The 26,539-nt window shown below is 28.1% G+C and overlaps 1 protein-coding gene across 2 annotated transcripts in view; it reads right to left on the bottom strand.

Moving 5' to 3' along the window:
• The window catches only part of fry (microtubule binding protein furry), a 789,794-nt gene that overhangs the window by 66,855 nt on the left and 696,400 nt on the right, over nt 1-26,539 (bottom strand). For both annotated transcript variants that reach the window (XM_075372343.1, XM_075372344.1), the window contains 8 exons: nt 20,578-20,712; nt 12,001-12,272; nt 11,603-11,738; nt 10,643-10,809; nt 6,410-6,696; nt 3,961-4,092; nt 2,857-3,010; nt 1,242-1,452 (listed from right to left, as the gene is read on the bottom strand). In XM_075372343.1, coding sequence (XP_075228458.1) covers nt 1,242-1,452; nt 2,857-3,010; nt 3,961-4,092; nt 6,410-6,696; nt 10,643-10,809; nt 11,603-11,738; nt 12,001-12,272; nt 20,578-20,712 — 1,494 coding nt within the window. The remainder of the gene's footprint in view (nt 1-1,241; nt 1,453-2,856; nt 3,011-3,960; nt 4,093-6,409; nt 6,697-10,642; nt 10,810-11,602; nt 11,739-12,000; nt 12,273-20,577; nt 20,713-26,539) is intronic.

The raw sequence follows: 26,539 nt of genomic DNA, 5'->3' as shown, positions 1-26,539 counted from the left end.
GTTAGGTTGATCAAATTAAATTTAATTATATTAATATATATATGTATGGCATCTCTCTAAAATGTCTAAACTCCTATTATTTGTATTAATATTGTATTTTTTAATTTCTAGTATTTCTAAATTTGTTTAAATATCATGTATTGAATGTGTATTCAAATAGTATACTAATAGGATGATCACAAACATTAGAGAAACCCAGTTTTGCATTTTTATAAAATTTAACATGTTCATAGAATCTAGTTTTAGACAGATCTAGTGGTCTTTCCCATATAAATATGATCACATTCATTGCACTTTATTTTATAAATTCCACTCAAATTGTATAAACCATATGAATCAGTTTTTAAATGGTTATTTGTCTGATATGCAGGCTTAAATATATTTTTATCATAAACTTTTGTTATATTTTCAACAATGTTATCAGTATATACACATTTTAAATATACATTATCAATTTTTTGTGTGTTATTTATTATTATTAAATATGTATTAAACTGAATAATAACTTAACCCATTTGTTGATGTTTTACAAAGCACAATAAATGTAATATATATAGTACATATATTACATTTTGACAACAAATGTCTATAAATAGTAAATTTCCTACTGTTTAAAAGATTACCATGCAGTAATGTTTCTATTGCAGATTGTATTAACAGGTATTGTATGTATTGTATTAACGCGATTGTACTAATATGTATTCATGATAAAATGAATATTAGAATAATCAAAATAGAAAAACAAACATTATTTTTAAAGCCTTAAGAGATTTTTAAATAGACATTTTACATGAAACAAACTAAATAAATAAGTTTTGGTCTAGTTACACAATGAAAACTAAGTTAAAATAAAAAGTTATTCAGCTTTATTAAATTAGTTCCAATTTTATTTAAGTTACACTACTGACAAAGAAACATAACCCATGTCACCACTACATAAATGTTCAGTGTTGTCACAAAAAATTAATGCAAACAGAATACAGCTCTTGCACAATTGGAAATGCCAATAGAGAGGGAAAATCAAGTAATATGATAAATTATATTTTCTGACATGATACAGTGAAACTAATGTGGCATTTTTAAAGTAATTGTTAGTATGAATTTTCTCAGGTAGTTTTTATCAATTTTATCTGCCAAAATAAGCAATTTAGTATAAAATGGGCTAATATTCTAGTCCTGTGATAAGATAAAAATTGGTAAAGTAATGTAATAAAACTAGTAGTGTAATATTAATAATTCACCTGCAAAGATCGACCAGCATAATGGCGGGATGAACAGGACAATCCTAACTGAAGAGCTGTTTGTGCCCAACGTTCTGATATAAGTGCATGCGGCAATGAATCTCTAAATATACGTAAAACATGTTGTAAAAATATATCTAACTGCTCTACACTTCGACAACTCCATACTTTTGCAGTTATATCTTCATAATTCCATAATACTTGATTCTTTCTAGAAATAAATAATAAAAAGTTCAGCATCAACAACAATTTTTTAATTTTGTATAAAATTTAAATTGAGTCCAATAAAATATGATGTTCACCATTGAAAACTTGATAGATTTAGATCAAAATTTATTTGAAAACTGCTAACTACTAACAACTGCTCAGTTCCAATATAATTTTTATATATAAGCAAATAACACATATTCCACAAGGTTAATCTAGAAATGTATTACAGTAAAAAATAAAGTTCATTTTATCATTCATAGATGACAAAAACATATACATTGTTAAAATTATAAGAGTTGAAATAACTTCATTCCTTTGCAGCTATGAGGGAAAAATCCAAAACACTACATTCATGAATAGTAGTTTGTAATGCCTTTGGGCAAATAATTTTTTTTCTTTTTCCTGTTCAGCCTCCGGTAACTACCATTTAGATAATTCTTCAGAGGATGAATGAGGATGATATGTATGAGTATAAATGAAGTGTAGTCTTGTACATTCTCAGTTCGACCATTCCTGAAATGTGTGGTTAATCGAAACCCAACCACCAAAGAACACCGGTATCCACGATCTAGTATTCAAATCCGTGTAAAAATAACTGGCTTTACTAGGACTTGAACGCTGTAACTCTCGACTTCCAATTCCAAATCAGCTGATTTGGGAAGACGCGTTAACCACTAGACCAACCCGGTGGGTTTGGGCAAATAATTAAACTTGTTTAAAGCAACTGAAAGGTTAAAAATGACTTAAGAGACATATTCATATTCTCCAATTAATTAATTTTTAAACTTTTAATATTTTTCAAAACTGTATTAATCATGTTTAGATGAAGTACAATACAAAATAAAAGCAGTAAAGTAGGAAAGTAAAGCAGTAAAGTAGATAATTTATAATACTAAATCTATTCTACTATTTGACACAATTCAAAAAAATACATTTATCAAAATGAATTGAAAAAAAAAATTAACATTTAAATATAGAAACATAAAAATATTAAACAAACTTATCAAACATGACTGAGAGAACACAATTGATCTTTTATTCCTTCATTTTTAAAATTAAAAAGAAATTTAACTGTATTCATACTGTTTTTCTGGATAAAGTAAATAATTACAAATATTTAAATATATTACACCATGTTACTAATGCAAACTCTCTACTTTCAAAAGTAATGGGTATATCTAAACTTAAAAGATATTTTTAATTGATAATTCATTTCATTCAATTAAAGATGACCCCCTTTCCACTTGGAACTTAGTAAATATTATTGTTTATATTAACCAAGATAGATAATAAAATAAAATCATTATGTGACCAACATTTTCTATTTTCCTTATACTTCTTTGATGTCTGAGATTTACATAAAGGAGGAATATAAGAAAAAAAATACACATATATAATTACTTACTTAGATGCAATAAAATCTATTAATGATTTTATGACATCCTGTATAGGCATATTTGGACCAGGTTGTGGTCCAGTCCATGTATTATTCTCTTCCTGACTTGGAACAACAATAACAGGAGTTGGATTCCCAGGAGCTGTGCTTCCAGATACAGTATCTATAAAAATAAAAATAATAAAATGCAAGCTACAATAAAATCAATCCTTTGCCTGCTATTGGGAAATTCGCTTTCCTGGTTCTATACCTCACACAGAACAGAAGCAGCATAACTTCTGACCTACACTTAACTGTTTCTAATAAACAAATACTATTCCATAAGAATCTGATGTAAACACCACATTTTTTTATAATAAGAAATATGCTTTGGTGATAAACTATTTTTTAAGGAATTTATTGCATAATTTTTTTACTTTAATAGTTCAGCTTGATACAACTATGGTTTTTTAAATAATATCTGCTGCTCAACTTAGTTTTTCTTCGTAATTAGTAATTTGATTAATTCAAGGTGATCCCTCCATTTCTTTCCATTTTGTGCTCATCTTTTAATCCCAGAATAGTTAATTTTTAGTCAACATCCTGAATTATTTGCATAATTTATTCTAGTATGCACCCTCTATTACAGTTTTTATCTTCTATCCACCCTCCATATTGCAATAATTAAACCTAGACATCACAATAACTGGCTCACCAATATAAATCTTTTTTTATAAAGTTCTACCACAAAATTCTAACTTTACTTAAAATAATTTCATTTTGCACTCAAACAACCTGCCTAATTTCAACCACTAACATCATATTTTAAAAGCCTATATCCTTTTTCTATCTAATTTTTTTCTTAATTCTGGATAAATAAAAAACTTTGGTATATTTTAATAAAAAACTGTACTTTTTTGTTATTATATTTACTACCTTTTCAGGAAGCAATATTCTATTCTACATCAATAGATCAAACACAGCAAAATTCAGGTAATATTTTACCTGAATTATTTTAATGGTCTTAATTAAATACACAAATATTTTGTTTCTCTTATAGTTAAGCTTCTCTCTACTTATTATGCTTTATTATATCTTTTGATAAATAAACTGATAAATAAAATGTAAAATTACCTGGTGCTGGAGAAGAAAGAGGTTGCTGTCCAGACTGTGAACTTGTGCTACATGTGCTACCAGCAATAACTGTACTACTGCCAGTAACTGATGCTGAACCATGAAGATAACTATCAAACTGTGAATCAGCATCTGGAGTATTCAATAACATGACTTTTAAGTAAATGTAATAATTCATATTTTATAATTTTACACTGATATATTGCAATTTAAAAATGTGTATTTTTAATCTATTTTAAGAATACATTCTCACTAAATAGCCAGGACTCTTATCTAACAAGTCATTAATCATTTATTTAGAAAGTAATTAATCAATTACTAGAATAAAATGGATAAAAATACTATACAATAAAAAACCTTTTTTTATTTACCTAAGATTTCATTTAAACTAATTGGGCTGTAGTAGTTACCGGTGACGTGAACTGTTCAAGCAAAGCTCATTCCCCCTATTAATTTTGTATTAATAGCCCATTCTTATGGTAAAATTTTTTGGATGGCACAATAACTATTTTGAACTCTGTAACAATAATCTTCCCTAAATGTTTAACATGGGAATTAGGTCAAGTTCTGCACAGGCTTTATTAGTAGCACAATCTCAGGATGGAGCGCTTACTCCTATAATGAAACTTAGTAAGGGGTGACAACTCTGTAAGTCTGCGAGTCTCTATTTTCTAAAAAGCTTATGTGCCAGTTGGATAAATCCAGATCCTCATCTCCTCTTTATAATATACATATGATACAAGTAAAATGAAAAGATAAATTAAAATAAAAGGATGACAGATTATATAAAATCAGAATCAAGAAAAAATTCATGATTTTCAATGTATCATTTTTATATTGAACAACTAGGTTCAATTTGAATTGAATAAGTTTGACCAAGAATAAACAGAATCTAAAAAAAAAAATAAAATGTGAGAATTCATACACAAATACATGTTATGTAACATATAGATGTTTATTTCATCTGTACAATGTTACTTGATCAACGTGAAAAAAATGAAACTAATTAATATAATAAAACTAACTATAAAATAATTTTTCTTTTAATTTCAGATTTATTTGAAAAGTTAAAATAAAACACAAATAATATATTATTAATACATAATATACAGAAGTGTTTAAATATATAATTTAAACAATTATTTTTAATTTTAGGCGAAATGTTCTCATTTCTTTACATGTGCAAATATCGATGCAAGAAATGATACATTTGAGTATGACTATATATATCTTTATATTTTAAAGTATTAACTAATCAACTGCATTATTATAATCACTATAAATGTAATCTATTTCTAATTTAATTTATTTTTTATTTTTACCCAGATAAGCTAAAATTCACTCTAAATTGATAACTTATTTTCTTTATAATAGGATTTAAAGAGAAAATGTATTTGTAAATTTGAATGGAGGAAATGGTTTAATGCTAGATCTACCTTCTGAAGAATTATATTAATGCTTTTCTTCAAAAACAGAAAAACGTATATTCTGTATGATTCAACCAGGCAAAAAAATAAAATGCATAACCATATAACTTATACAAACTCTGGATATGATTTACAGAAATATATTCATAAAATGATTAAAATTAAAAATAACTATAATAACTACTGGGAAAAATAAATCAATAGCTTTCTGAAGGGTAGAGTAACACCTATATTAACAGAATAGGTTATTAATAGACAACCAAAAGAAGCAGACAAACCGTTTTAACTTAACAATTTGATATGCGATACAAATTTGTGATAAAATAACATGGTCAGATATAAGTTGAATGGGTTCCAGTGCATCAAGGAACAATAGTCCTTTTATAAAAATAAGAGAAATGATTCAACAAAAAAAAGTTTTGGCTTTAATGAGAGTAAATGCTGGTTAGTGAAAAGGAATGAAGAAAGTTGGAGTCATGGAGTGAAAACTAGTGAACCATTTAAGGCTAAGAATCATAAAATGAATACCAAAATCCTGAAAAATGATAGTGTTTTTAATGTCCAGGGAAAACTGATTAGTATAGGGGAATTGGAAAAACACTCAAGACATAAATACAATGGTAAGCAAAATTACAATCTAAAAGTGAATTAGGTTGGCCTTGTAAAAAATGCATCACAAAGTCCACTAATATACAGATTTAATCCTATACAGGAAGAAGATTAATGAACTTTTTTTATTTTATAAATATTTACTTAATGCTAGTATTTACTAACTAGCAGGATTCACTTCTTTCTATTTGTTTTTTTAAATTCTGTTCTTTTCCACTTTAACGTAATACTGTAGACGTACAATAAATAAATTCAAAATAAAATCATATCTCATTATAAACGAACTTTAATATAAAATTTTGCAGACCCCAAAAATATAATTGTATAACTATATTTATAAAATTTTTCTATTATTTATAAAAATAATACATGTAACTTTTAATATTAGGAAGTAACAAATTTTAATAACATACCAGTAAATGTGTGTTTTAAAACAGGCAATGGAGGTGTAGGTAAACCTAGTCCAAGTTGAGCTGTTTTTCTATTGAGCAATATTTGTGCAACTGATAAGTGATCAGAATGATCAGCTAATACTAACAGTAGATTGAGCAATAACTGTTTGCAATGCTCATGAACTAAAGTGCGTGAATGATCTAAACCAAGGAATAATATATGTAACATTAATGGAACATGAATAGGCCAGTCTAAGTCAACGACATCTACAACAACATCTGTCAATAACATAACTGCCACATTACACCTGAAAAACAAAAATCATAAGTATATAGATTACTGTAATTATGTTTAATATTAGCAACTGAATTTCATTTAAATTCAAAAAAATACTATAAAAATCAATGCTATTTGAAATTTTGATAACTGAGGCATGATGGTTACTAATGTAATATGATAAACTAGAGATTACCATGTATATCGTTCAGATACATCATATCAATCAATCATGTCATCAATAATAATTATATCACGCTAGGCTCTGTCTAACATAAAAAATAAGCTAAGATTTTTTTAAATTTAATTATTTTTTGTGGTGTAAAATGTTAATGTTTTCTTAATAAAATAAACGTTTGATTTTTGATAATTCATTTTTATCATTACTTAGCTTTGAAAAAGCATAAAATAATTATTTTTTCTGATTAAAATTAGTTATCTTACATTTCAATCAATCTGTATTTAATTGACAATAACTTTATTAATAGAGTGTACCAGTAGCATCAGTCAATTAATGTAGAAGAAAAATTTGATAAATTATGATCATACTACTTCAGAAAACCATTGTCCAAACTTTAAATTATTATTACTATTATGCAAGTAGTAGGTAGGTTCATCTGAAAATTAAGCTTACAAAGGTTTATAATAATGAATCTTTACATTCACCCACTTTTTGAGCGACTCCTAATTGGCAGCACACCACATCCTTGTGGATTGTAATGCCTTGCAGCACTGCATTCCAAATTTAACCTAGGGTCTAACATACAAACCAGTTTAGGAAATAATGAAAAGTTTCTATCTTTAGTTTTATGATTTCTTAGGGCCATCCACTTACATTCAAGTATTTAAATTACTGTAGTGAGTTTCAGCCGTTCATGACAATTGCTGTAAAGCAGTTGTTTATTTTATTACTTTGAGATATACAATGTGATATATCTTTCTTTACTACAAGAAATGTAGGTGTTCGAAGATAATGTGGAAGCATTTTTCACCCAGGAAAAAATCAACATTTCAATTAAACAATAACATGATTCAATATCCCCTCCATCAAACTGGTTTTTATGCAGACATATTCAGCAAAGAAGATTGGATGATATCCTATACACTTGGTATATCCATACACTTGGTAAAAACCAAGATATCAATTCAATTGTATTCAATGAATGTTATTTGTCAATAACATTAATTTACATTGATCATCAATCCAAATCAAATGTTACTTACTCAATTATCAATGCTTGCACACAAGATTTAATTGAACAAGTAAATGATAATGCAGCCATAAAACAAAATATACAACATAAAGCTGCATTTCTTAACCTGGGAGTCACAGTGATATGAACAGAGGTTTCATGAAATTAGCCTACAACTTTAAATGTAAAAAATAATAAAATCATTTTATGAAGAAAAAAATAATTTATTATACACATTTTGCTTACATTTATAAGTGCACATGTAAAGAAAATAAATAAATGAGATTGTTGCATTTGTTTTTCATTTAAGAATTTCTCCATATGTGGATTTATCCTAGAAACATATAAAAGCAAATAGTTTTCAAGTGATAAAAGATGATTATTTAGTTTTTAGCGCAACCATAAACAAAAAACTCTTTTCACAGAGTTGTGATGAAAGAGATTAATATTTTCAATGCTTCTGTGACTAAAGTTTCATTCATATTCATGTCAACAAGCAAGCCAAAACATATCTAAATCTTCAGATGTTAATTGTAGTTGAAATTTTTTATCGGCAGACATTCCAATGAAGTAGTCATAAATTTCAACTGGTAACTTAGCAGCCACAACAATGTTTTCACTAAATGGATTCAGTATCCATCACTTCCAGAAATCATTCTTATTTATCGAGAAATACTCCGCCAACTAAATTTTTGACTCACGCAAGTGCATCTTCATGCTATCCAAATTGTGGTGAATAATAGTGGCTTCATCATCAAAATGTTTCTCAATATAATCAAAAGTGAGAGGAAATATCAAAATTTTTGCTTTTGAAGATTGTAATCCTTAATCCTTCAAGCTTCTTAATGAAAACATGAACACTGTCTTGTCATTAACAAAATATTTTTATTACTTCCTTGTAAAATCACATTCAAGGTGTTTAAATGTGAAAATATATCAGCTAAGTACGCCAACAGTAATATATACTTATTAATCTATAAAAACATTGGGAATGGCACTTGTTGATCCTGGAAAAATATTATTAATTAATCTTGGAATTCCAATATCCAGGTAAACACATTTCCCAACGATAACAATCAGACTTCTATGGAAAAGAAGAAATTTTTTCTTTTCAATCATTTCATCGCACAATTCTGTAATGGTCGACTTTTACTAGAATTAACCATTTGTATAGCTTTACAAAGAATTTGTTTGAGATTTTCTGACGTATTTTTTGTCAAGATATGTCTGTGAAGGATATGTCTGTGTGTCCATTCCACCCTTGGTATAAGATGATCGATCTTTTAATTTTTTCAGAAATCCATTGTTCTTGCCTATTGCTTTTGCACTATCACTACATAATACAATCCTTTTTTCCAATCATGTTATAGTTTTTAGAGCTTTATAAAAAAACATAAAAAAGGACATTGTCCTATTACACAATCAAGGTATTAATTTGCTAAACAACATATTTTCTTAGTCTGATCTGTCTCTATTGCATTCACATCTCACAAAACATAAATATTGAAAAATGTTTGCCACATCTAACACTTTCCCAAATCTGTTGATTCATCAAATTAAATACAAAAAAATTCACTCGAATTCATTTGCTGAATTACCTGATCATGATCGATTCGCCTTGATACTGTGTCATTAGAAAGTGGAATTTTTTCAATTTTTTTTTTCTTTTATCATGCCTACTAAAACACTGACCTTGTCAATTGCAGCAGGCAATATGAGATTCTCTGTGATTTGTTGGGGTTTGGACATCTTAGCTATCTTAATGCTATGAGGTAAGATGTTCAAGTGTATTTTTATCAGTATGGCTTGATTTAAAAACAGAAACTAGTTGATTTCTCAAAGTATGTAATTTTCTTCTAAAAAATTTCAAGGGTTTGCTTTTATGATCCAAATATTTAGTTTCCAAGAATTGAATTAATCTTAATGGTTTCATGTTTTCATGGGAGAAGACTTAAAATAAACTATGCACAGTGGTTTTCCATCCAATGAGGTAAATCTATAATTTATATAATTATCATTGTACAATCTTGTCTTTTTAAAGATTGGATGTAGATGGACCACTTCCTTTTTACACAAATTTACCCATTTTGAAAAAGACTCAAATTAAAAAAAAAAAAACAGTTACACCGTTTGATCACACACTAAAAAACCAACACCACAAATATCATTATTTTCAATGAAACTATGCTTATAGAAACTTAAACCAGATGCACGCTTTGCATTCAAAACTAAACTGACATTCTGCAATCCCTTGCATCTTTTTTATACTGCTGAGACCCAAGGTTCAAACATACAACATGCATGCTCAAACATGATACACTCACAGCAAATATTATGCAAGCACACCAAATTACAATGAACACGTACATATCAATTTTTGGAACTCGTAAATTGGTCAAGTTTGTGCACTTCATACACGCATGTTCATACCTGTTGCTATCAACGCCAGCTAAATAGTTTTAACTAGGTTGGGTTGGGGTTGGGAGTCGCAAAATATTCATTATATTTTTTTTACTTTGCGGGAGTTGTGGAGCTAAACAGATTGAATGTCACTAATATAGGACTATAAAGAGATCTTACAAAAAGTTGACAAAAGAACATAACTACAAATTCTACATCTTTATCATTTTTAACTGACAATGGAAAAAAATAATTCTTAATTAAGATAATTATATTAAATTTACCAAGTCACTAAACAGTTGAAACATGATAAAAAATCACTGAAATAATTTTTTAAAAACACTATACAATATAAAAGTTATAATATTGAAATTTTAATCATACCTATGAAATCCACTGCTAGGTTGGGTACTGTCCGGTAAATATTCTGTCAAAGGAGCAAAATATCCACCATATTCTGGCATTGGCAATGGATGTGGCTGAGGAATATCAAATCTTCCTACCCCACCACCACCGCAACCTGCTCTATAAACCTCTTCAACTTGTGCTAACTGCCAAGAAAAAAGATTAACTTATAAAGATTTAATTTAAGAACTGATAAAAAGACTTTTTGTGAAAGCAATAATTTAAAGAATCTTCCCACAGCTGTTTTTATTATTTCAGTACTTTATTAAAAACTATTGACAATAGTCAAAAGCATAACACTTTGAAACTTCTTTCTTAAATTCATTAAATACACAGTGTATTAGGTGGAGGTACATCATTAGTAGGTAAGAAATTAAAATTTATTATTTAACACACCAAAAAATAATCTAACTGAATTTGGTAATATTTTAAGAATCTGTGAAAATGGAATCTTCATTAATCATCTACATCAATGTTAGTTCTTACCATTAAAATCTTTGTACAATTAGTCCAAGATCGCATCATCATCATCAGTAACCACAATTATCATTAAATAAACAACAAAATAACACCTCTTTCAATTAAATTAAAAAATATTTCTTTAGATCAAATTTGTACAGCAATGTTGACTAGCAGTATCTACCTACATGCACTAAAACTAACATTGAATGGCATCTAAAAATATTCTGATGTAATAGAAAGAAATTACAAATAACAAAAAATAGATCTTAAATTACATCTCTAACAAAAAATAATTTTTACCTAATATCACGGTTTTTGCAGACAAAGTGTTAAATAAAAACATAAATTCCTTTACTTATTATAATATATAACAGAAACACATTTATATAACTGTAAACTCATACATTCCCATACATAACTACATATGTGTAGTGTATCTAATACCAACTACAAGCACTAAATACTAAATAATTATACCTCAGTCTCATTGGTAGGAGTAGAGTTTTCATCAGAAAGCATTGGTGGGCCACTAGCTGTACGAATCTTATCTGCTCCTCTAGGTGGAACATAGCCACCAGCCATAGCCCGTAATGCAGAATCTGACTTTGAAGTTCTAGAACAAATGATAATGTTCAATTAAAATTTAGCCATAAAAGATTAAATTTTTCAATTTATTCTTATTAAAAAAAAAAATATATATATATATATATATATATGAAATACAAATTATTATAATAAGCAGAACGTCAGTCAAGATGTAAAATTATTTATTTAGAACAAACCAAAATATAATTACTGCAAATGGAACTGGATTAACCTTTTTGTTAAATCTATAAATTACATGACACAATATTTATAGCAACTTAAAAACTGACCCTGTTTTCCCAGGATCTTCTCCACTATGTCGTTTAGTATGTATTGTTCCTTTTTCTACAGCTAAATCATTTCTCCCACCAGGATCCTGCACACCAGGACCAGGGTCAGAATGACTTGAAGCTTTACGCATACTAGTTAACCTGTAGAATGGAGGAGTCTCAGTACGTTCAATAAGACAATTTAATGTTTCAATAGTTTGTAATTCACCCATCATTTCATCCAACAATCGATCAGGACGTGCTCTTGCTAAATATAATACGACACGTTTAGCCTGAAAAAGATTACAAAATAATACTTAATATCATAATAAATTATTTCTTAGCATGTAAATAATGTAAGCTACTTTATAGTTATAATATTAGCTGTAAATCCAATAAAACTTATAAGTAGTATTACCTGGATGGTAAAAAAAATTTGTATCCAATAACAAGATTTTTATTTAATTACCAAAAAATAATTTAAATTTTACTCCATTGCCTATTCCCTATTTCAGGTGGTTTTTATCCAAACCATTCAAAGATTTAACTGTGACAACTTTTTTAAAAGTATTCAGAGAAGACAAACTTATTGTAAAGTCGTATAGTAAAGAAGGTGGAAGAATCAGAAAGGAAGTATTCAAAACATACATGACTAACAGGGGTAAAAAGTAACAACGTTATTTATAATATTTACTTGGTTATAAAATATAGATAGCTCATATTATGCTAGTTGTTCTTTTTGGAAATAAAACTCATGACAAGTATTCATTGGCAAATATTACAAACATCAGAGCTAAGATTTCTGAGATATGTAATAGAAACATTAGACTTTAAAACATATCTGAAGGGTATCAAATGTTATAATTTGAATAACAAATTAAGAGAGTGCAAAAAAAGCAGCTTGATCATGTATAAAGAATGGATTGGGGAAGAATAATTAAAAAAATATATAAATGAATGTAAATATGGAGAACAAAAAAATTTCTCAGATAGCAAAAGAAGAAAAGGGCTTTTCTAGAAATAGATAGAAAAACATATACAATAAAAAAATCAATGGCCTTTCATTGAAAATAAGATAATAGAAGTTCCAAAGCATTCATTGTTACCTTCCTCACTTATAATATCACAGTATCTACATGGTTTGAAAAAAAAATATGAGGAATTTATTTTTTATCAAAATCTTTACTTATTCATCAACAATTCTGTCACCTTCAAAGTACTCCTTTTCAGATATAATACATTTGTCAGCATTTTTTCTAATCTTCAAAGCTCATGGTTCTTTTCAACTTGGAAAATAAGAAAAAGTTACAAGAAGCCATGTCTGGAGAATACAGAAGCTGAGGGATCATAATTGTATTGGTTTTGGATAAAATTCACGAACCAGTAACGTGTGAGCAGATGCATTATTGTGGTGTAATTGCCATGAATTGTTTTGTCACAGGTGTTTTCTTTGGACTGCTTCACCCAAATGGTGTAGATCTTCCAGGAAGTAGTCCTTATTGACTCTCTGATAGTGATTTGGGGATTGTCCCTAATCATTTTCTTCACTTTTTCGATGCTGTCATCTGTTGTTGATGTCCTGGTCATAATCCTTCAACATCTTCATGGCCCTCTTGGAAATGTTTGTATCATTTGTAAATGCTTGTTTTATTCAAAGAATTGCCAAAAACAACATTCAACATTTCCAATGTGGTGCTCCAATTTATTCCATTTTTAAAGCAAAATTTAATGCAAATTCTCTGTTCCATTTTTTTTTGTAGGTTAAAAATCACCGATCACACCAAAACACATGTAAACTATTCAATAGCCAACAATAAACTAAGCATCCAATATGGCTACCAATGAAAACATATATCGAGGGATAAGTGTATCAACATAACAAAAAAACGAATGTGTCAACTGGACTTACCAGCCTGGGAAATTAAAAAATTTCATGTATTTTTTATCAAACCTTGTATATCTGTGGATAATTACTTAATAAAATCAGATAATTCTATATTATCATATTTTTTTTATAAATCATTCATTGATGGATAGTAAATACTTTTAAATACAGTTAAAACCATAAATGTGCTTTTCAGGAAGTGTTAATTGAATTTTTTATTTTTCTGTCAGTGACAACAATAGTTTTTCTTTTCCCTAAAGTTTAATAGAAAGAGCTCAAGATCTTTTGTATTTGATAATAAATTATCTAGGTATGATGAACAAATTGGTTTAAAAGTGTCAAACCATATCATTTCATTTAGAATTATCTTAATAAAATGCTAAAATTTTCACCAGTATTAAGGTGTCAGATCGTTGTTTATAAATAGAAATTATGCATACTAAAAATAAATAAGCAGCCTACAAAAATTTCATTCTAGTAGTAGAATAAAATTATTTACAAAAATATTTTTATTTACTTACTGCTTATTATTTTTTTTATTTTTTACAACATTCAGCACATTTACAGAGATTTTTGTTTCATCAAAACATATGAATATATAATACAGAAATTCATTAAAAGCAGAATTTAAAAATTAAAATAAAGAGTTATATTTACTACATTTACCTCTGAGTGATACTATATTTATCTCAGCAAAAATATAAATTATAATGCACATACAATGTCAACATGAAATTAATTCTTCATTAAAGCAATCTTGAGATAATGAACATTTTCTGAATACTTAAAATAACATTTTAGAATTAAACAGTAACGAGACGAAAATATAATAATATACAGCTAAATTATACCCCATTCTCTCAGAGTAATTAAATTGCTCTTAAAGTAGCGAAGAAAGAATCTCAATTAATTAAGTAAATAAATCTACAACAATACTAACAATTATTCTTTGTTACCAAAAGTACTAATTATCAAATCAATAAAGGGGACTTCTACAAAAGTTCATTTCTACAAAAAGTAAAAGGTGAATTTATTTTTGTTTAAATATTGTAATTATAGTATTTAGTTCAAATTATTTAAGTGGCTGGTATAAACATATAGATTGAAAGGTTGTTAGTTTAATTCCAAAAATAAAGATCATGCAATTTCATCTTAATTATTAAAACATCAACCAGAACATACATAAACATTATCAAGAATAAAAACATCACATAAAATTTTACTTCTTAATTTTAATAATTATAAAGTTTAACAAATAAAATATTAATTATGTTATAAGTATCTCATAAAATAACAAAAAATAGACCATATTAACATCTTAACAATATAAAACAGATTTACAGAAAATAAAGTACCTAATAATACTTTGATAAACTGTCTCAGTTATCAACTATTCTGTAAATTTGTACAGTGTATAGAAGCAGGGTATAGAAATCTGTTCACAAACAGAACATTTCAAAAATAATTTGATCCATTAATATTACATCTAAAACAAAATTATTTTAAAATTGAATTAAACTGCGTGAGTGGTGTCATAAGTTTTTATATAATTTACAAAATGTTTTAATTAATTTATACAGCAAATGTTAGATGCCATACCAAAACCTGATATGAGAAATAAGGTGCTCCTAAAAGTGGTATAACCATTTCCAAGTTAACAAGCATCCTCATGCTTGGCTTATTAAGAAAAATGAAGAGTAAAGTCATTTTCTATGGCCTATTACTCTCAGATAATGCATTGTGACTAGTGCCTCTTGTCCCTCAATACTTCACAAAGATAGAAAATAACTTTTCTGAATAAACTATCAGATATAAGTAAAATAATGAATCTGTACACTAAACTGCAGAGAGAAAATTTAATTCAAGCTCGTAATTGTTATCACCATGCTTCCACTCTACCTAGCTCCTGACGTCACTGATGAGCTGGAGTGTCCACCGCCCAGTCTCTGCCACATTCCACCTATCGTTCCAAGCTCTGAACATCTCATCGACAGCCACTTTCCTCTCACTCCCTGAAGCAATATAATGTTTCATCCTGGCCTGCATATCAATTGGTGGCACACCAGCTATGACTGATGCCGCTTTAGTACCTATCATGCAGTACCCTGCGATAACCCGCAGACTGAGCCATCGTTGTTGGCTCAACAACCTCCTTCTGTTGCGTGCCCTATCAAGAGCACCGACCCAAACAGACGCCCCATAGAGCACTACTGAAGAGTATATACTGGACAGTAGCCTCCTCTTCGCTGTCCTGGGGCCACCCATATTGTTCATCAACCTTGTCAGGGCTTGGAAATCCCGCTCGCCCTTTCTGACAGCTTCATCAACATGTATGGAGAAAGACCTGTGCCTATCCACCCAAATCCCCAGATACTTCACCGCCAGGCTGGGGTACACAAACGTTTTACCCACCCGAAATCGAAGGGGACTCAATCTCCAACGTCCAGTCATGACAACCACCTTCACTTTATCATCTGCCATCCCCAGTCCATTAGTGGTCAGCCATTCCCTCCTCAAGTTCACTGCCTCCTCCCCCACAGCCATCAGCTCATCTTCGGTTTTACCTAATTAAACCATTAAATGGGTTTTACCTACTAACACCAATGCCAGGTCATCTGCAAACACCTCTGATGTGACCCCCTCCGGATACTCCTGTCGTAATTTATTCCAAACCTGTCATCATATAATTCGACACAATATTTGGGCTTACGAAAAAAAGCCTTATTATGCTTATGTTGCCATATTTAATAAACTGCCAACCAATTTGAAAAATCTACTCAGTAATTTATTTAAAATGCAGTTAAACAATTCTATATTATGAAAGCAATATTACTCTGTTGATAAATTTTTAAATAATACTAATTAGACAAAAAAAAAACAAAGTTTTTATTTGCATCCTGTTCAACATGTACATAAATATGTGCTGAAATAGTTTTCAATAGTGGTTTCCATAAAAAAAAAATAATAAATAAAATAAAATAAAATATATATCATTATATATATATTTCTCCTGTGCGTGTGTATGAAATTGAACTCCTCCTAAACGGCTGGACTGATTTTAATGAAATTTTGTGTGTGTGATTAAGTTGATTCGAGAATGGTTTAGATTCACAATTTGATCCGATAGAAAATGGTTTTTTAATTAATTTATTTATTTATGTGTTGTTGTTGATCTTGCGATGGTTAAGGTTCACAATTAAATCCGGTAGGCAGCGCTACGATCACGTTTTAGAATTTTTAAAAAATTTTTGGCATATCAGTCAGAACCGGTAGTTGGTGGTGCGATTGTATTCTAGGAAATTTTTTTTATTTTGTTGCTTTTTCGCATATTAGTTACTTGTGTCGTAGCTTAATGTTGTTATTACATTAAAATTTGTATTTTTAACAGTCTACTGTGTTTAGAGAGTAGTTTGAATTAAATCCGATAGGTAGTGCTGTTCTGACAATTGGATTTATTTACATTCTGACTTTTATAAAGTGAAAGGTTAAATTTCATGAAGTTCCGTAATGTTTTGTAAGTTTCTTAATGTTGAGTAATAATTGTAATGATTTTGCAGCCACAACCCTTTTTGTTAAAAAATTATTTTCCACTGAATACTGTGATTAGAGAGTGGTGTGAATTAAATCAGATAGGTAGTGCTGTTGTTTTGCCATTTGGATTTATTTACCTTCTGACTTTTATAAAGTGAAAGGTTAAATTTTGTGAAGTTCCTAATGTTCATTGTTTTTAAGGTTTTATAAAACTTTCAATTGTGTTCATTTAATTTGTATGTATACTCAAATCTAGCAATAATGGCGAAGCATTGCCGAGTCTGCTAGAATTGCGCGCTTATTGAGAATATTATTTATTTAAATAATGTTTTAAAGTGTAATTAAAAAATATACATTGTGCAAATTTTTAAGATGCAGTATTGACGTGAGTATTTTACATGATTTTTCATGAATTTTAATGATGTATACACCTGCATTCAATAACAATAAACTTAACCTACAAATTTAAATTGTCAGTTCTCATTTGATTCTATGCAACTTATGAAGTATTGAACGGCTCTTTGAAAATAAAAATGTCAGTTTGTAAAATAAATTATAACATTTATAAAATTAAAATATAATTTACGTATAATAATTATAGTTAAAAGTATATTTAAAAAATTGAAGTTATAATTTTTGTAGCTGATTAATTTTATAAAAAATTTTCTAAAATTATTTTTAATTTACAATTATCTAAAATTTGGTAAAATAGATGTTAAAATAAAGAATGAGAAAAATGATAAAAATTTCTACTAAAATTTTAACAACGTTGCTTTTTTTACAGTGCTTTAATTTTTTATTAATTGATTAATTAAGCTATCACATGGTTATGAAACTTCAAAATTATTAAATTAAAAAAACATGCAGGAGGTACTTTTTTAAAATGATCTTAAGTGAAAATTAGAAGTAACGTGGATGAAAATTTAGGCACTTACGTATTAATGCCACCGCAGCTACAGCTTTATTTAAAAACAAAGTAGTCAATCGGATTTCGGTAGAAAATGAACAGTCTCTTTATTAATTTTAATAAATGGTTATTTATATTTATTTATTTTGTAAATATAATTTAACCAAACTTAACCTTGACTAATAAATACGGTAATTTTTTGAGTATTTATTTAATAAATTCAGTAATTATTGCAATTATTTATTATTTAAATAATCAAAACACTCCTGTTAATTAGTCAAGGTTAGCGAGTGAAGCGAGCGTTGGTTAAGTTTGGTTAAGTTATATTTATAAAATAAATAAATATAAATAACCATTATTAAAATTAATAAAGAGACTGTTTTGAATCTATATTAAACTCTATATCGGCCCATTTACCACCGAAATCTGATTGACTACTTTGTTTTTAAATAAAGTTGTAGCTGCTGTGGCGTTAATACGTAAGTACCAAAATTTATTAATTACACCAATTATTAATTTTACGACGTTTTGATTTTCGTCAGATACCTCAATATTTAGTGAAAATAAATATTAACCATACTACACATAATTAACAAATAAACCCATTACAATAATACAACAATCAAAAACTGATAATAGTCATACTAATAGTCATATTAATGAAATTTCGTCCAGATTCCTGCTAATTTTAACTTAAATAAGTTACTTATATTTATGTGTTGTGCATTTATTACAGAACAATGCCACATCAGGACAATGTCTGTCGGGTCCGCTAGTATATATATATATATATATATGTTGATTTTTAATATTATCATCTCAAATATTATTTTGTAGTCATTTTTTTACATTTAAGGTATCATTTACTTTAACATTATTATTAAGGTACAAACTTATGAAACAAGTTTGTATTTAAATAATTAATATAGTCTTTAAACACATCAATTTTTATCTTATAATTTATCTTATATTAATACAAATATAAATAATATATGTATATTATCTTTTATAATTCACATATTTTACTATGTTCCAATCAGAATAACATTTAATAATTTACAGGGATGACTTTCTATTCATTTCGATAGAAGCTTGAATAATTTAACTCACAAAGTAACTCTAATAACAGCTGAAAAAGTTTGGAGCTTTATCTACCCCTGAAAGGGTGAAATAGTATAAACATGAATTCCCTTATTTCCATAGATTTTTTCTTATAACAGAAACAAGCTAAAAACTAATTCAGAAAAGATCCTATTCAAACATAATTCTACAATGCCCATAGCTACTTCTTTTTTACAAAATTAATTATTTAACACATTGCACTGTTTTAGTCTTTTTTTAACTCTTAGTAAGTGAATCTTAAATTATAAAACTATACAAATGTATAAGTAATATTATAGATTAATGTGGGAATAATTGTATAAATAATATCAAATCTAAATTATTGTTCAATTGTCGATAATTTATACTAATTAAAATAAAATATAATCTAAATAAATAAACAACTATCTAACCTAAAAACAACTGATATCTTCTTTCTTAATTTATGTGGCACCTTAAGGTATGATGTATTAGCTGATCAACTAAATGTGAAGCAAGATTTGTTCAAATTCTAATTATGAAATGCTTTAAAAAATCATCAAGAATTTCTTTACAGTATTCTTTAGAATGTGTAACCTTTAGAAATTTACATTTCTTACTTCAATTCTATACTCAAAAAGTATTAGAAATATTTAAATCAACAGCAATAAACTGCTAGAGTACTAAATCAAATTTGGAAAATTTATTCATAAAAGGGTTCTAAGTAAATTTAAGGTTCAAAAAAAGTGATTTCTAAGCTTAAAAATTCAGTATTTGCTCATTAAAAAATGGTAATACTTTACATGAAATGGTAATACTTTACTTTAAATATGATCATTGCATTTTTCACAGCACTGTTATTTATTTAAAAAAATAATTATTCAATAAGTATTTATTATAAATAAAAAATAAATATTTTTTATTTAAAATATAATAATTTTAGTCATTTTTTAAGGAGTAAAATAAATAACTATTCCACCAGGGACATGAATTTTTTGGTTGTAATCTTTTTTTTTATTTAAAGAAAAATAATTAAACAAGATAAAATAATATTTGAAAGTCTATGCTTAAAGATATAGAAATTAAAACATCTTCAACTTTAAAGAATGTAAAAAAAAGTTACTAATATTAATCATAGTTACGAGTATCAAGAAATTAATGAAGTTAGATAAGTTAAATTACTGAAATTACATACATATGGTAACAATTCTTGAGGTGCCATTCCACTGATAATCAACAGGTACCGTATAATAACTTTAAGATTATTAGGCCAACACGAACAAAGTGTCGCCCATACTTCTTCACTCTCCTTAGGATGTTCATCAGCAAACTGTTAACAGAATTTAATAGATTTCACTAAATTAAAAATAATTCATAAATTTAATAAAAGAAAAAATTAAAATTATAAAAAATTATTAACGCATGTAACTAGAATTACTTACACTTTATATAAAAACTTCATGACTAATTCATATTAAATATAGTATTGATAATTTTCCAACATTGAAATTAAAGTAATTAAATTTAACTACTAAAATGATATTTGTTTTCATCTGAATATTTATCATTGCTTGATTAATTGTAACTCATTAAAAATTATTTTGTATTTAAAAAATTATTATGGTGTAACAGTAACCATTACATATACTAGGATCATTCAGAAAGTTCTTGGCCTGACACTGAGATGGCAAAAGTACAATCAAATGACTATGATATTTGTCAAGTTGATCCTTTAGAAGTTTCAAATGCATGTGTTTGGTGCTTGTTTGTGACAACTGAGTTAAATAAACAAGCTTTGATATTTTCTGAAAAATGGATAAAATTCAAGTTCAAGCAATTATGTAATTCTTTATTTGTTTTAAAAGCTTTAATCATGATGTACATGAAAAATGACTTTAGATTTCTCTTTAAAGGATTCTTCCCCTTCGTTTTTGACAGTAAAAAGTGGGCTGCTGGATTTAAACATTATCGTACAACATTCAAGATGATGAATGCTCAGGACGAAACCTCTAAAACTGACAAAATCATCACAAAAATCCACAATGCCACATTAATGATACATAAACTTGCTGAGATTGCAAACATCATGATAGACTGTGTCCACTAGGTTTTACATGATGTTCTGGGTATGAAAAACCTTACCGCTCAATAGATCCCGAGTTTGCTAACAGTTTGCTCGGTTACCACATTTGATAATAGTCAACAAAGAATGAATTGGACTGAACACTTCTCTAGGAGGTTTAGACTTATTTATAGATGATTGTGCTGTTCTTCAATATTTTATAACAGTAGATGAAACAAGAATTCACCATTATATCTCAGAAAGCAAACAGCAATCCCAATAGGTGGAAGCAGGTGAAAGTGCACCAAAGAAGGCAAAAATGATTCCATCAAAAGTCAAGGCGCAGTTTTTTGAGCTTCTTCTGATGTAGAATCATAGGCTACCTGGAAAATGGCAGAACCATTACTGAGGAGTATTATGCTTCACTACTAGACTTACGGAAGGTTAAACTTCTATAACTGGCCAAAAATAAAGTGCTCTTTCATCACGATAATGCACCACACACACATCTCAGATTGTCATAGCAAAACTCTACAAACTGCATTTCAAAGTACTTCCACGCCATATTCACTGAATGTGGCTCTCAGCATTACTTTCTCTTCCTAAACCTGAAGAAATAGTTCACTAGATAAGATGCAGTTTAAATGATGGTAAGACAATCTACAAAGGTAAGACAATCACTTATTTTGCAGATTTTTACAAATCAATTATACTGAGATTATTAAAAATGTTTAAGTTGTTGGTCTAAATATATCATATTCCAAGGTGACTACGTTGAAACATAAAAAAGATATCTCTGAAAAATCTTGTATTTTCTTTGTCATGTTAAGAACTTTCTGAACAACTCTCGTATGTTAGTACGACCAAAAAAAACATACAAATTTTAGAAAATTTGTTTTAAATTTAAAACGTTTTTATGCTACTTTTAATAAAAAATAAATAAAAAATTTTATGGCAAGTAATATTACAAAAATATCTACTTAATTATTCATATGATTGTTATCTGCATTCATGCATCTAATTGTATTGTGACAGAAGCTTTTTCAGCTCATCAAAAACTTCAGTCCATCCAAGGTATCCAGCCAGTTAGTAATCCATCTGTGAACCTTTTTAAGAGAATTGGCAAGTGGTTCCCAATAATGAGGACAAAAAGATAACGGACGTTAATGAATAATGAGAAAAAACAGTCTACACATTGGGGTAAAATTGGAATGGTCTATTATTTTGGCAAGAACCTGGAATCCAGGGTCATGATCTTTTATCTAAGATGTGTGAGTACCTCATCATCATCATCAACATCAATGATCCTTCCTCTCATGTGTGAGAGTTGGTGACCTGATTCATATCCCACTAACAATTTCCCGCCATATCTCACGCTCCTTTGCCATTCAAACTGATTTTTCCCTGTATAATTAGCTTTAAGATTTTTTCCAGGTCTACAGACTATATGGCCAAAAAAGCAGAGGATGCACTGGAAGCATATTGTGGACAATCTCCTCTGTACAACCACTTGTTAACTGAATTGATATTCGTCCTCTTTATCATCCAGGTGATACAGAACATTTTTCTGTAGGCCCACATTTCGAGTACATCAATTTTCTATCTTGATGGTCCAGGTCTCAACACCATACTTGACTACTGGTTAGACTAGTACCTGAAGCAGTCTCAGCTTTGTATTCCTTGCGATTGCTCTACCTTTGAAAATAGCTGTCAACTTCGTAAGTGCCTCCTTTGGCAAGGTAATTCTTTTACTTTGGCTGAAGAGTACCCATCTTTATTTATTGTGGATCTTAAATATCCAAACTGGACCACCTTTTCAAAATCACACAGTACATCACCGAGTGGAAGATTGTTGGCTGAAAATGATCATAAATTTTGGTTTTCTGATGTTTAATTTCAGCCCTAGTACCTCACTTTTTTACTGAACTAGTCAAGGATCTCTTTCATTACAACTTTAGAGTCTGTAAACAGTCATAAAAAGTGAGTCCCTCACTTGTTTCAAAACTGGCAAGATCTCTATCTAGATAAGTGTTGGTAATCACTGAAATGTTTTCCAGTTTCTATGTATAATTTCATATCCACAATATTCTCATTAAGTGTCAAAAGTTGAAATCATTAATATTCAGTTTAATAGTACCTGCTTGAATTTTCCTATATACTACTCTCTGAAATTCTGGCACTTATCTCTCATTCAAAAATCATTATCATGACATATCTGTAGTGTACTTATGCATGAAAAACTAAGTACACCACTCAATTCACAGTAGGTGGGAGTGACAATGATAATATTACTGACTGCTGTTTTATATGCACTGAACAAATTGAAAAGTAGATATAGTTAAATAATGAGTTTATAATTTGTCATTGGCTATCACAAATGTACTGTACTGTATTATGACAATCAGTTAATTTCCAACAGCCAATTGGAAATGATTTTGGAATAACCCTTGTAATACAGTTTTTCAACCTCACTTTCTAAAGCAAAGCAGACTTATGTAGGATGATAATATCCATGCAATTCAAATAAGTCCAAGATGTAACACTTTTCTTAATTCCTGATCTGTCTCTGTATAATAAAAAAAACAAAAACCATCTGCAATATCACACAACTGATTTAATTAAACTATGGGAAGTTCCACTAAGAATAAAAGAGAATTCAAGAAACAATTTCCCACACAACTGGTTTTGAAATCTAGAAATAGCTTCTTTTTTTACATTACCTATTGATGTGGTAAAAAAATCTTACAGCTCAGGCAATTACTCCTTAAATCCTAAAAATCTCTTAAGTTAAAATTATTGCTATCATGATACTGGTACAAAATTCCTTTATAATCATGTGTATACAAAAATACATTCATCAATTAAAAAAAAATCAATGCCATTTTTCTGTTGATCAGACACAATTTGAAAGAAATTTCAGTAATGTTTCAGTTTTTACAAAACTGATGTTTTGGATGTAGATTCCATTTTTAATACAATAAATAACAACCCCGACATTACAAATATCAACATTCAAAGGCAATTACTGTATGCTTATTTTCTCTATTAAACTGTTGCTATACCAAAGAAGATAATGAAGGCACATAATAACAGTTGGAAGCTGTCAAAAAATAAACATTCTGTTTGAAATATGCACATGAGTACAGGAAAAGGCTACTGCAAAATTTTTAAATTTAGCATAAGCCTGAGGTTGTATCAAAAATAGAGTTTTTTACAAGAGTTGTGTTACAAATAAAACCCATTTAAATTTATAAAATAAACAACCAAGGTACACTCATTATGTAAGAGAACTTACCATTAGTAGTACTTGCATGAGGATTTCCACATCAGTTATAAATATGTTACATACAAACAACATTTTTTTCAGTTTTTCCTTTGTCAAATTTAATTAAAACTTGTTACTGCAATGACAAATAAGTAACGATTCAAATTCTGATAGTGTATCTAAATAAACAATTCTGTCAACTTATAAATTTTATTAAAAAATTTTTTCTTTATTAGTAAATTTCTAGTTTACTGATAATATATTTCTAATACGCATCATTTTGTATTTATTAATTTTCAATACCTTATATTATGTTCTAAATTACTGAAATTATTTTTATTTTACATCAAACATTACATTTACGAACTGTTACCCCTTTTTTAGAAAATGTGAAAACACATTTTATGAAAAAAAAAAATCAACATAAATTCCTACTTTTTGCAAATATTCTTCATTATAAAAATACAAACAAATATTTGAGGAAGGAAACCTAATAAGAGATAAAAATCACTTCCAAGAATTACATAGCTATTCTCTAGGAAAATGTATTTTGTGTCTGCAACTGAGATGTACTTTGCAACACATAAAAAAATATTAAAAAAAAAAAAAAAATTAAAATAAACAAGAAAAAAGTGTTTCTTTTTAATGGTCTAGCAATGGCCTTATTCATTAGAATAATTGAGTTTTTACAAAACTAAAAATACAGAACAAGATATGAAACACAAATTATTTTAAAATAAACTTAACAATAATATAAATCAGCTTAAAAACATAAAAATGATACATTTTTAAAAATATTTGTTAAAATTTATACTTTTAGAAGGCAGTGAACCAAATTAATTGTAGCAGTTTACAAACCCCTTGGCTTGGTGCAAACTTCAGAAAGTCAAAATTCAAAAAGTGCTCTCTGACGATTGAAAAATATTTATTTATTTTCTAATTTTTGAAGTCAGTTTATTATTTTTTTTAATTTTATTTTTCATTTGATTTAAAATGGGAACAAGGCAACAAAAAATGTTGTCTGTATGAAAAAAATATATATATTTTAAAACAAATATATAAATCCATCACGTATAGTTCAAATAAAAGGTAAGAACACTCACCTATCTGTAATGCTTTCAGAGTGTTACTCTATCATCAGCAGACAAATTTTATAAATTACACACAATTATAAATTAAAATATACAGTTAAAATTAAAAAAAAAATCATTAGTATGTATATACTACTGTCATAGTTAAAACTTCTTATACATCTATCATGGAGAGATAATGAATAACGTTTTCATGATAGCTTTTCATGTTTTTCATCATCAGTGGAACTTACTGTAAAGATTTTAAAAAATCATAGAAATCAGTTCAGTTATTGAAGAGTAAAGCTACTACAAATATAAAAAAGTACATATGTTGAACTGAGAACACATGTAATACAAGATACGTATTTCATTGATGGAGCTAACTAAACTAGGGAGGACGTAAACAGGCAAACGTAGGATAAAGATTGAAAAGAACTGAATTTTAGTACAACCAATCTATCCTGATTATTTTTAAATTGGCAAAAAATTTTTTAAAAACAGTAAAAGCATACTGTTTCACAACTGGCTGTAAGGTATGTTACAACTTAGTTGATGTTACTAACCAATTAAATATTTAGGTAAACGAGTCTGTTTAAAAAAATTAAGATAAGTTATAGAGGATTTATACTAAAACAAAGAGACAGCAGTATGTTTAAAATAAAAGTATATGAAGGATGATAATTATGATGTCAAAGTTACATGTATTAAACATACTGGTTTCTATAATTAGTAAAACTTTGACAAAGTTTGATTAGTT

Source organism: Lycorma delicatula, chromosome 8 (assembly GCF_047948215.1).
Source record: "Lycorma delicatula isolate Av1 chromosome 8, ASM4794821v1, whole genome shotgun sequence".
NCBI lineage: Eukaryota > Metazoa > Arthropoda > Insecta > Hemiptera > Fulgoridae > Lycorma > Lycorma delicatula.
Note: the sequence above shows the minus strand (reverse complement) of the source record. Positions and strands in the feature narration are given on the sequence as shown.